General features: G+C 43.9%; 3 protein-coding genes across 3 annotated transcripts in view; 2 read left to right on the top strand and 1 right to left on the bottom strand.

The window, feature by feature from the left end:
• LOC134195538 (adenylyl cyclase-associated protein 1-like) overlaps positions 1–3,651 on the top strand; it is an 8,623-nt gene extending 4,972 nt beyond the window's left edge. Inside the window, exons 9-14 of the mRNA XM_062664574.1 lie at positions 1,006–1,162; positions 1,307–1,482; positions 1,597–1,720; positions 2,078–2,160; positions 3,126–3,269; positions 3,390–3,651. Of these exons, the coding sequence (XP_062520558.1) occupies positions 1,006–1,162; positions 1,307–1,482; positions 1,597–1,720; positions 2,078–2,160; positions 3,126–3,269; positions 3,390–3,473 (768 nt within the window). The 3' untranslated portion in view covers positions 3,474–3,651. The remainder of the gene's footprint in view (positions 1–1,005; positions 1,163–1,306; positions 1,483–1,596; positions 1,721–2,077; positions 2,161–3,125; positions 3,270–3,389) is intronic.
• Positions 3,652–3,947: 296 nt separating this feature from the next.
• On the bottom strand, positions 3,948–5,972 carry LOC134195992 (pyrroline-5-carboxylate reductase 2-like). Its single transcript, XM_062665073.1, has 5 exons — positions 5,848–5,972; positions 5,715–5,779; positions 5,274–5,453; positions 4,466–4,771; positions 3,948–4,322 (listed from the first exon to the last, which is right to left on the bottom strand). Exons 1-5 carry the CDS (start codon positions 5,939–5,941, stop codon positions 4,137–4,139), a joined length of 831 nt encoding a protein of 276 aa, XP_062521057.1. The 5' UTR covers positions 5,942–5,972; the 3' UTR covers positions 3,948–4,136.
• LOC134195991 (3-(3-hydroxy-phenyl)propionate/3-hydroxycinnamic acid hydroxylase-like) overlaps positions 5,325–12,500 on the top strand; it is a 10,862-nt gene continuing 3,686 nt past the window's right edge. Inside the window, exons 1-8 of the mRNA XM_062665072.1 lie at positions 5,325–5,464; positions 6,977–7,235; positions 7,297–7,339; positions 7,405–7,511; positions 8,940–9,217; positions 9,885–10,035; positions 12,117–12,240; positions 12,392–12,476. Of these exons, the coding sequence (XP_062521056.1) occupies positions 7,024–7,235; positions 7,297–7,339; positions 7,405–7,511; positions 8,940–9,217; positions 9,885–10,035; positions 12,117–12,240; positions 12,392–12,476 (1,000 nt within the window). The 5' untranslated portion in view covers positions 5,325–5,464; positions 6,977–7,023. The remainder of the gene's footprint in view (positions 5,465–6,976; positions 7,236–7,296; positions 7,340–7,404; positions 7,512–8,939; positions 9,218–9,884; positions 10,036–12,116; positions 12,241–12,391; positions 12,477–12,500) is intronic.

Genomic DNA, 12,500 nt, shown 5'->3' with positions numbered 1-12,500 from the left:
TAACCGCCTTTGGAACTCTAACAGATCTTCTTACACGTAAGTATGCCCCAAGTAGAGCGTGCATTTTTTAGCTTCTTGACCTTCTATTCTGAAACTAACAATGTTCAAAGGTCCCAATATTCGACCATTGCTTACGTCATGCAACTAGGGTAATAGATATCAGCAGCCATTGCAGAGATATATGGCCTACACAGGCGCAAACACTTGTTAGAGTGACGGTCGCTAACTAAAACATCCGGCTGCATCAGAATGAGCTTAGTATGTGATCCAGTTGCTGCTCAGCTCTATCCTAGTGATGCTTCATCTACTCATCAACCAGTGGCGGTGGAGGGTGATGGCAACTGTTTCTTTCATGCTGCGTCTGTGACACTAACTGGATGTGAAAAGGATCACGTCAAACTTTGCCAGAATGTATGTGAGCAGTTGGAAGAGCAAGCTGAAGCTGTTGCGTCCTCCATACTATCATGGTCCTTGCAAAACCATGACTAATTTTAATTAATATGTGAGAGTTCAGCATTGCTTGTTCTTCAATAGCTTCTTTCAAAATAGGTCAGTCTAATATAGAATTTATGAACATGACATGTGTACAGTACTGTTTCAGTAATTTTTGCTACCATTTATGATTGGGATTCTAGCGTAGGGCACGCTTTAGTCTGTGAATCTAAGACTTTAAGTTTCTTGGCTTTTCTGAAATATTCATTTGGTGCATAAGAGATCTAGGTACAAAGTACATTTAATTTATGCATGGCCGATCAAAACTCTTATACGGCCGATCAAATTTTGATTGTGATCTGACATTTGCCGGCTGACTGCAAAACGTTATATTGGTCACTGTACCATCCCTCCAATACAATAGTCTGGTGTATTGTGAGATGCATCCCTCCAATACAATAGTCTAGTGTATTGTGAGATGCATCCCTCCAATACAATAGTCTAGTGTATTAAGAGATGCGTCATCCTTCCAGTGTTTCAATGCATTGAGAGCAAATCGTTATGTTAATTAAGGGTGGTGATGCTCCCACGTCTGCTGGTGTTGCTGGTCCTCCACCTCCTCCTCCTCCTGCTGTTGTGCCTCCATCGGATGCACCTGCTGAGAGTACAGACAAAGTGGATAAGAGTGGTCTCTTTGCAGAGTTAAACAAAGGCTCAGCGATCACATCAGGTAAGGCAGATGATTTAGAACACATAACAGGAAGTGCAGAATGTATTGGTTGGTAGTTTGTCTGTCTGTTTGTGTGTGTGTGTGTGTGTGTGCATGTGCACGTGTGTGTGTAATATTATTCTCTTTACTACCATCACATTTCAGGTCTGAAGAAAGTGACGAAAGACCAGATGACGCACAAGAATCCTGCACTACGAGGCAGCTCTGTCGTCAAAGCAGCTGATAAACCAACAGTAACAACAGCAAGCACTGACAAGAAGCCAGCAGCACAAGTACAAGCCCAGCCAGTCTTGAAATTACAGGGCAAGAAATGGATTGTGGTGCGTGAACCCAATATGATCTCATATGTTTAACGTAACTTAATTTATTGATATTAATTTTAGTAAATACATTAATTAATTATTTTTATTAAGAAATTTGTTGCTTTATTTAAGGAACATCAAGTTGGGAACAAAGAAATTGTGATTTCTGATACAAACATGAAGCAGTCTGTGTACATGTACAAGTGCGTTAATTCAACTGTGCAGGTCAAAGGGAAAATCAACAATGTGACCGTCGGTAAGGAGACTGACTGATGGATTGATCAGCCAGTTGAGTGACAGAATGACTGATGGATTAATTGACTGACTGACCAGTTGATCAACTGACTGACTTTCAAGTCGTACAAATGAATGGTTTGCCTGCTGTACAGACAGACAGATGGACAGACAGATGGACAGACAGACAGACTGCAAAGACAGATAGACAGGCAGACAGACAGACAGACAGACAGACAGACAGGCAAGCAAGCAGGCAGACAGACAGACACACAGGCAGGCAAGCAAGCAAGCAGACAGACAGACAGACAGACAGACAGACAGACAGACAGTGCTTGTTGTTTCTTGGTTAATATTTTTCTGCATTGTTGTAATGTAGATAACTGCAAAAAGACAGCTGTTGTTGTTGATGAGTGTATTGCTGGGCTGGACATCGGAAACAGCCAGAGCATTCAGGCACAGGTCAGTCAGATATACAGTTGCCACTGAGTAATCAAGGCATAACATAGTGACATGGTGTGGGCTGTCTGTCTGTTAGTATCTGTCTGTCTGTTAGTATCTGTCTGCCTGTCTGTCTGTCTGTCTGTCTGCCTGTCTGTCTGTCTGTCTGTCTATTTGTCTGTCTGTCTGTCTGTCAATGGTAGTATAATTTCAAACATTGAAACTATTACAGGCTAGAGGAGCTAGTACAGCCACGTCTAAAGTAAAATATTTGAAAGTTTTGTTCTCTGCATAAACTACACTTGAAAAAACATATATGATATATGGACCGTATTGGTCCACGTTTCTTCTCTATTATTACAGATAACACTTCTTATTTGCCACTTCTCAGCACACCCTCTACCTTGCGATAGATAACTTTCGCATTGCATTTTTGCAACTGAACTGAAATGCGTTGTCTCCACTGCAGCAAAAACTCCGCCCTGTTCAGTCTTCCCAAGTCGTCTGTAGATCTGAGGGACAATTGTTGTAGATAACATTCTGATTCCTTGCCCCATCTTCCAAAATGCTCCAGGACTAAAGGGACAATGGTGAACGATTCTCCCCCAGGAAGGAGTTGTTTGTAATATTTGGTCAGCTTCTTCTCTTCTCTCTTTAGTGCTGCAGCTCCATCTGTGTGTGCTGCACTGCTGACGATTTCAGAGCTCCATGGGTCTGTCTGTCTGTCTGTCTGTCTGTCTGTCTGTCTGTCTGTCTGTCTGTCTGTCTGTCTGTCTGTCTGTCTATTTGTCTGTCTGTCTGTCTGTCTGTCTGTCTGTCTGTCTGTTTATCTTCTTGTGTGTCTATATTGATTCTTCTTATTGAAAACGTTATGTCCACAGGCTCATATTCACTGTATTAGTATGCATTGTACAGTACAGGCACATAGCATATGTATGTATTGAGTGATGTGTCATACCCTATGTGATGTCTAACATTTCTATTAGGTGATGGGCAAGCTGTCGCTTGTCAGCATCGACAAAACTGACGGCTGCCAAGTCTACTTGAGCAAAGACAGCGTGAACGCCGTCATCGTCTCAGCAAAGTCGTCCGAGATGAACATAATGGTGCCACAAGGAGACGGAGACTTTGTAAGTCAGTGGTGGCAACCCTGTCAGTCTCTCTGCTTGCATCTCTGTGTACATGCATATATGGCCTTGTTGGCTAACACACCAATACAGTTAGTTGATTGTTTCGTGTCTCTCCCATAGGCGGAGGTTGCTCTTCCTGAGCAGTTCAGAAGCAAATGGAATGGCAAGACGATGGTGACCGAGCCGTCTGAAATTGCCGGTTGAAATGACGGTCAACGTTTTAGAATAAACGGTATTACTCGCTTGCGTTTGATGTGTAGCATGGCAAGTGTTGTGTTGATGAATTGCAGCGCTGTAACTTGAAGCACTCGTTGTGTTGATTTGAGCTTACTATATACTACTGTACTGTAGTTCGATGCAATGATTGAATTGGTGGATTGGATTTGTGACTATGACATCATTGGCTAGATTTTGTTTATTTAATTAATTAATTTTATAATGTATAATTAGAATGCACGTACGCATGCGCACACGCGTGTAATAAACATGCATAGTAAAATCATTCATACATCTGCGCATGCTCAATAAGTCACGTGATTATAATGCCTATTAGAATGCACGTGCGCATGCGCACACACTGCAATAAAACCTTGTCATTCCTACATCTGCGCATGCTCAATAGGTTGAACAAACGAAGGTGGATAGCTAAATGTTGACTTTCTAAAAAAATTTGTTGATATGTACGTATGTGATGTAGATGTCAGACACTATGGACACACAATATTGACAGACATAATCATGGTAATAACAACTTTCATCAAAAATATTTGTGTTGTCTAGTTTAGTAGCTTACATGTCGCTAGATCACTTAGAGAACGTCGTATGATCACATCTATGTCATCATACAAACAATAAACTATTTACTCTCTACTTTGATTGTCCTAATTCGTGTGTCCTTTCAAATGCTGTCATGACAGCGTCGATGATAGCTCCTCTAAAGCCGAGTTTCTCGAGTCTCGAGATGGCGTGTATTGTTGCACCGGAAGGAGAGCAGACGTCGTCTTTCAATTGTGCAGGATGCTTTCCGCTGTCTAAGACCATCTTTGCAGCTCCCTGTTGCAATGCAGTCAGTTTTGAATGGACACACACACACACACACACACACACACGAACCCACACACGCACGCACGCACACACACACACACACACACACACACACACACACACACACACACACACACACTACATTGTCTTACCATCATCGTATGTGCAGCCAGCTGCACTGCTTTGTCTCTCGGCAGTCCACATCGAACACCTCCATCTGCCATGGCATCTAATGCCATAAACATATACCCCGGACCACACCCACTCAGTCCTGTTACTGCATCAAGAATATTCTCATCGGATTCTTCCACATGACCGACGGCTGACATTAGCCGTTTGACAAACTCTGCATCACCATTTTTTGCACTCGATCCTGTGCTGAGGACAGAGACGGCTTGTTGTACTAAGCAAGGTGTGTTGGGCATTACTCGGACTACTCTCGTTTGAGGCGGTAATTCCTAAATCAATCACAAATTATTATATAATTCTCATACGTCTACAAGTCTAATTTTTTTGTGTGATGCATCCCTCCAATACAATAGTCTAGTGTATTGTGAGATGAATCCCTCCAATACAATAATCTAATGTATTGTGAGATGCATCCCTCCAATACAATAGTCACAACATGTAATATGATAATCAATATCTTAGTATGTAGTAGCTATAAATTCTTCCAACAGTATGACATCTAGCCACGCAAGTCCATCGTGTCTCAGTGACCGCATCTCCGTCCCACCTTCATACAACTCAGAAATCTATTTAAATAATTTTCTACAACTCTACACACTGTCTACAATCTCTATCAACATCTCTACCCAACTAATTAATTAAATCCACCAATGCCATCTAAACTCCGAGGCACCATTAGCGCGAGGTCCGTAACCCAGCCTCCAAAACCGGATTTAACTGGATTGTATTTCTCGCCCAAATCGCTTCCCACCGCCTACATTCACGTCTGACCTCTTCTATTGACTTGATCCTTACTCCAGCCGCTATGGACACAAACAAGTGATCCCTGGTGACGACAGGAGAGACTTCTCTCAACACAGAAGGCACGACGTTCGGTTTGACGGCCACCACAACCACCTTACTGTCCTGCACCGTCTCCTGGTTGTTGCACGTTACGTGGATGCCATACTTCTAAACACAAGGTAACTCAGTCGCGCTTGCGACATTGTATCACAGTATGCAGATGCCACTGCTACACACACGCAGTACAACACGTCACGTGCGCAGGCGATGACAATGTAGCAGTTCGGGATAACAGATTGTATACACACAATGCACGCGCGCGTGCACAGAAATCGAAGCGAATGCACGCCGTCGACTGCACGCCCGACAACGCAACCGGCTACAACTAGCAACAAATGTAGCAAAATGTAGCAATAGACATATGCACACCTTGATGTCCGAAATCGACTGTAGAGTCGGAGCACTCGCTATTATCTGCTCTTTCGACGTGATTCCTACATCAACGTACACGTTTCCGACCTCATCACTAGGCGTGCACGTCTGTGTGGCAATGCGTTCTTACGCGACGCGAGAAATCCTCTTGTAAGCGCTTGTGCCATCTTCCCGGCGCCTATGAACCCGATCGACATTGTTGCAGCGTCAAACTCTCGGTCCATCAACTGCTTTGTTGAGATGTCCGTCCGCTACGCCCCCTGGGTATCTGGCGGTAATTTGATATTGAGGCTGCGGTCGCTGATTGGTTGACCATTGTTCCTGTCCACGTGTCTGTCGCAGTTCACGGTCGCCACGCGTGCACAGCTGTCATCACGATCGAGATCGAGAGGTGCTCACAATCTGTTCTTTTCTCAACGTCCAGACTGTAGCAGTCGGGTCGAACGGCTTGGTTTGTGTTTGAGGCGTCGATTTTGGATGTTTTTGAGGGTCGAGGTTGGCTTGACGTAGTAGAATTCGGGGGTTTTGCGTTTTGGAATCCTGAGTGGGAAGCCACGCCCACACCGGATACCGCAATGACGTCAAGGGAAGTCCCTGGGAGACGTTTAGCGCGCGTTGGATACTCGCGTCTAGCGTATTGTTTATATTGGATACGTTGTTGCGTTGTACGCGTTTTGTCTAGACTGAAGTGTTTGGCACCGAGTGCGCAGCTTTACTACAATTTTGGAGCTTTTTTTGAAATGATAAAATTAATATGAAACATTGAGGAGTTTGGTACTGTTGGGCAGCTAAGTAGGATTTTCTTGAATTCCTGAGGCTTGCCACGATAAATTTCTGTCAAAGTTGGGGGCTAGAAAGTTGCGTTTTTAAAATTGCAATTTGCTACCTGGCTACGTCCATGAATACGCATGCGCACTAATATGGTAACATTGAAATAAAACAAACAAACACGGTTTGTTTTGTAATGCCATTTGACCGTATTTCCGGCTTTGATAATACCGTTGCCGGTATGCTAGTCTCGCGTAGCAAGATTCTTTTCGCCGCGTCCGGCGTATGGCGCGGTGAAAAGGGTCTGGCTACGCGAGACTAACCATTCTGCGCACGTGTAATCGCTACTGATTGTGAATATTTTTATTTCAGTCCAATAACAGTGGAAATTATTGAAAATGTACGTATTGCGTGTTTTTCTTTTCTTGAAGCAGCTCCGCGCAAACACAAACCACACAAGATGACGTACATAGTTTATCTGTTATTTTTAGGTGTCGTGACGCCATAGTCTCTAACAACCGGATGCGATGGCACATGCATGCCGTCGGTTAGAGAGCTAACGCGCGCTGCCCATCAATTGGCGTTCTCCCAAACGAAGATGGAGACGAGCTCGGAGCGCCGCAACAACCACTACGACGTGATCATCGTCGGTTTAGGACCTGTCGGCGCCGTGGCGGCGAATCTGATGGGCAGCTATGGCGTGCGAACGCTCGTTTTGGAAAAAGAGCAGGAAATCTACAAGGGACCGAGGTTTGCTCCATCCGAACGTTCTCTAGTGTTGACACACATGCTAGCGAGCGTTTCAATGCAGAGCGGTGGCGATCGACTCGGAGACGACGCGTATTTTTGGAATGGTTTGTTGATGAGTGAATGTGAGCGGGTGGGGCGTGTTGTGAGCGAGTTGGTGCGCTTGTTCTAGATCGATCTCGACGACTGGCTCGACAAGCACGTCGGCAAGGCTGAGTACCAGATCTTGAGCGGGCCTGAAGGTCGAGGATGGACGATTATGGACGTTCCAAGGCCCGCGTGAGTTTGTCTCTCTGTATTGTCTGACATGTTGATAGATGTCATTGTGTGTGTGTGTGTGTGTGTGTGTGTGTGTGTGTGTGTGTGTGTTGTTTGTGGATGTCGGTTTGTTGTGTTTGCTGCACTGTGAGCATCGAGTAGTATGCAGTAGTATGCAGCTGCAATTCGTGGTCGATTACAACTCAATCATGATTCGAAATCGATGAGAAAACGAACATTTTTGTGTCAGTGGGAAACCTTATTTGTATATGTGTGGCGAGATGGGAAGGTCGATAACAAATTGTTGGTGAGAGACTTTGGTTGATACGATGGGGTGTTACCTTTGCGGTTGATCGTCATCGTCCAATCAACGAGTGGCGAGAAAAAGTGCCGAAAAGGTGTGCTCGGTATATGTAGAGATGTGGGAGAAAACGATCTTGTGGGTCGGAAGACATACGAATGACATATGAATGACATATGAATGACGGCCGACGAGATGTTAGCGGGTGTTGGAACGATTTGTGGGTGTTGGAACGATTTGTGGGTCGGTTGTGTGTTTGGTTGTTTGTCTAGTTGGGTTTGGGTGTTTGACAGGTGGACAGTTGATGGGTGGGCGGCGGCTCACACTTCAGTATTTTGGAACTATTGATGTTGTGTGGCTTGTACTTGTCCATTCATGTTTGTTTGTTTGCTATTGCAGCTGCTGCTGTCCATTCAGTGTTTGTTTGTATTTTTGTTTGTTTGTTCAATTTGTTGCTTGGTAGTGTGTGTGTGTTTGTTTGTATGTTTGTATGTTTGTTTGTATGTTTGTTTGAATGTTTGTTTGTATGTTTGTTTGAATGTTTGTTTGTTTGTATGTTTGTTTGTTTGTTTGTCCAATTTGTTGGTTGGTAGTGTTTGTTTGTATGTTTGTATGGTTGTTTGTTTGTTTGTATGGTTGTTTGTTTGTTTGTTTGTATGGTTGTTTGTTTGTTTGTTGTCACAGCTGCTGCTGTCGATTCAGTGTTTGTATGTATGTTTGTTTGTCCAATTTGTTGGTTTGTAGTGTGTTTGGTTGTTTGTCTAGTTTTGTGTTTGGCGTGTTTGACATGTCAGCAGCTGCTTGCTCTTCATGGTTTAGGAACTTTCAATATTGTGCGGCTTGTACTTGTCGATTCAGTGTTTGTTTGTTTGTTTGTCACAGCTGTTGCTGTATGGCATGTTTGTGACATTTTTGTTAGTGGCATTTCAGTTACTGCTGAATTGTCTTACTCATATAGCATAGTCGGTGCTTTTGGTGCTCCATTTTGTAGCAATTTTCACGGGGACACACACACACACACACACACACACACACACACACACACCAGTTTCAGTCATGTGATATCTTCTAAGCAATTAACAAAATTCCATACATTACAAACTCATAACATTCTACACACAGTTAACATTTATTCTCGTGTCTTATAGCCTTGAGTTTGGCTACAGTAAAATAGGGTTCTTCTATCAACCAACTGTCGAGTCGACGTTGCGTGATAATCTTGAAAAATATCCGAGTGTTCTTGTGTGGCTGGGGTACCACGTGGTGGGCGTTGCCGAGGGGTCGAATGGCATTGTACATGTGAAGACAAAGTTTATTGGTGGAATGAACGAGGAGGTGTATACGTGTAAGTATCTGTTGGCGTGTGATGGGGGAAGGAGCTCTGTGAGGAAACTGTTGAAGTTGAAATACAAGGGCTCGGCTAATCGTAAGTTTGGGGTGTCTATGTGGTTTGTTTGGCGGGTTTTTGATGTACTGAGTTTGCTGTTTGTGTGTTTATGTGTGTGTCTGTTTCTGTGTTTGTCTTTGTGTCTGTCTGTTTGTGTGTCTGTCTGTTTGTCTGCCTGTGTGTCTGTCTGTCTGTTTGTCTGTTTGTGTGTCTGTCTGTTTGTCTGCCTGTGTGTCTGTCTGTCTGTTTGTCTGTCTTTCTGTCTGTTTGTGTGTGTGTCTTTGTGTGTGTGTGTTTGTTTATCTGTTTGTCTGTCTGTTTGTCTGTCTCTGTCTGTCTGTCCGTTTCTGGTCTGTTTGTTTGTCTATGTGTCTGCCTTTGTCTGTCTGTCCGTCTCTGGTCTGTTTGTTTGTTTATGTGTCTGTCTGTTTGTCTTTGTGTCTGTCTGTGTGTCTGTTTGTTTGTTTGTGTGTGTGTGTGTGTGTGTGTGTGTGTCTGTTTGTTTGTGTGTGTGTGTGTGTGTGTGTGTGTGTCTGCCTGTCCATTTGTCTGTCTGTCTGCTTGTCCATTTGTCTGTCTGTCTGTCAGTCTGTTTGTCTGTATCTGTGTATCTGTCTGTCTGTCTGCGTCAGTATCTGTCTCTTCTGTTCGACAGTTTGTTTATCTCTTACTTGTTTGCATGTCTTATGATGTGTGTCTTCTGTAGCTGAGAGTTGGCTTGTGTTGGATGTTTCTTCCAAGAATGAGGAGTTACATCGAAAATTGTCAAAGTGCACGTATGTCATCGCAGGCAGGAATCCCTATATCCATATTCCTTTGCCAGAAAGCTGCCATCGTTTTGAATTTCTTCTGAACGAGTAAGACTGCCTACTCTCACATAGTTAGAAGACAATAAGTAGGCAGGTGTGTGTGTGTGTGTGTGTGTGTGTGTGTGTGTGTGTGTGTGTGTGTGTGTGTGTGTGTGTGTGTGTGTGCGTGCGTGTGTGTGTCTGCGTGCGTGTACGTGTGTGTGTGTGTGTGTGTCTGCGTGCGTGTATGTGTGTGTGTGTGTGTGTGTGTGTGTGTGTGTGTGTGTGTGTGTGTGTGTGTGTGTGTGTGGTGCAATGGCTCAGTTGGTTAAGAGTCCTTTATGGAGTGATTACATCTGGGACCTTGCATGGTTGCAAGTTCAAGTCACAGTGATGGCGAGCTATAGCATAATTTCCTTGGGCAAGAAACTTACACGCAATTGCCTCTCTTGACTCAGGAGTATAAGTGAGTACCTGGTCATTGACTGGGGTGGCAAAGGCCTTCAACTGCGACAAAGTCCATCAGCCACTGCTGTCCAGGTGGGACTTCGGGTGCCCACACCACAGTTGGCGTCGCAGTCGGTGTTCCTGCGAGTACCCGGCCAGGCTCCATGAGATTGCTTAACACGGCCCATAGCTCCTACTTAGGTCACAGAAACCCAGCCAACTGGCTGGGGTGTAACCATAACGAATTGCAGCTTCTTCAGGGCATAATTTACTTTTTCTAGTTTGCTTAGCAGTATTGCTACACAAATTGCGACTTGAGTAGCAGTAATGCAACCATAAATTTTGCAAGGCAAAGCATTTAATTAGTTAATTAAATACCCAGACAGTTCATGCTTGTCTAGTCTACTGGTGCAAGTTCATGTGGAAAGGCTGTGCTGTTTCTACTTCCGTGTTTCTGTTGACAGTGCTATTTGTGTTGACAGTGCTATTTGTGTTGACAGTGCTATTTGTGTTGACCTTTGCATTGCGAAGGTCCCATGCAACTACTAAAAAAGTACACATGACATGATTGTTTGTTATTTTAGTTGGTGTTGACCTTGTACATTAGCTACTATACATAGCAAGTACATTGACTACACTGTTACATACTTTCTTTGTTTACCTTGTGAGGTAGGTACTCAATAGCTACGTATTCGCGGTAATAACGCTTTGGGCATATAGAAAAGAAAGACTTTTTTCTGGGTGTATACTGGAGCATGGGCGTTATTTTGGTCCTAGGCGTGTATACACTGTCACAAAATGCTGTCACAAAATGCTGTCGTCTGGCCAGTCATCATCTAAATACTTGAAAACAGAAATACCACAAATGCTTGCAATTATCCATTTGCAAGGTCAAAGGTACTGGTATTCATAGGGTATCAACATACACGCAGAAAATAAACACTATACACACGTGGTCAGCCTGAAGCCAGTCAAGAGCATGGAAGACATGAGTCTAGCGGCAAGCACTCTCACTCAACAGACACCAGCTCATCAAACGCACACAGACGGAGACAATGTTCTGTGGACCCATTTTGTTTTGTCTGCACATGCACATCCTGGGCTTATACTTGGGGATGGGCGTATAGTTGGGCATGGGCGTTTTTCGGGCTGAGCATTCTGACTTGTTGCACATGGGCGTTATTTCGGAATTGGCATTATTAGGGGCAGATAGGGTATGTTGTTTCAAGTTTCTGTTTCTGTTGCCATCTGTTCTGCTAATGAAATGATACTTTCAGCAGGTGTTCTGCTAATTGCACTACATTTCCTGTAGTGCACAGCATGACTACTCAAGTAGAGATGGTTGATAATTGAATAAAGATATAATAGTATATACAATAACATAACAATAGCCATGCCTAGTACCACTTTGGTATGCAAGGGTGTGACATTATGAGGTTAGGTTAGTCAGATTCCTACTGTACTTGGGTGTGACATTCTGATTCTGCATCACATGTACCTGACTTTCTTTTCCAACATACAAGAATTGACTCTCAAACTACGATGTGATACGGGATACATTATGACCTGTCCTTACCCATTTGCCGTTTGCCATTTTCATAGTGTGTGTGTGTGTGTGTGTGTGTGTGTGTGTGTGTGTGTGTGTGTGTGTGTGTGTGTGTGTGTGTTCGTGTAGACTTGTTTGTATAAACTTGTTTGTGTAGCAATGATGATCCACAATCCTTGACCCAGGTGGACAGAGTTGAGGAGTTACTGGGCTCGATAGGTGTTGATGTGTCTGATCTTGTCTTCCATAGACGAATCATTTACAAGTTCCATTTACGATCCGTAAGAAGACACACACACACACACACACACACACACACACACACACACACACACACACACACACACACACACACACACACACACACACACACACACACAGCTACAGAGAATGTTTGTTGTTGTGATGGATGGTGTGTGTTATTTGCTGCAGGCTGAACGAATGAATGTTGGCCATACATTTCTTCTTGGGGATGCAGCGCATTGTTTGCCTCCATTTCGTGGGCAGGGCAGTACAGGTACAGGACATTTAAACAGTACGG

Source organism: Corticium candelabrum, chromosome 20, assembly GCF_963422355.1.
Source record: "Corticium candelabrum chromosome 20, ooCorCand1.1, whole genome shotgun sequence".
Classification (NCBI taxonomy): Eukaryota; Metazoa; Porifera; class Homoscleromorpha; order Homosclerophorida; family Plakinidae; genus Corticium; species Corticium candelabrum.
This window is presented reverse-complemented; position numbering and strand designations above follow the sequence as displayed.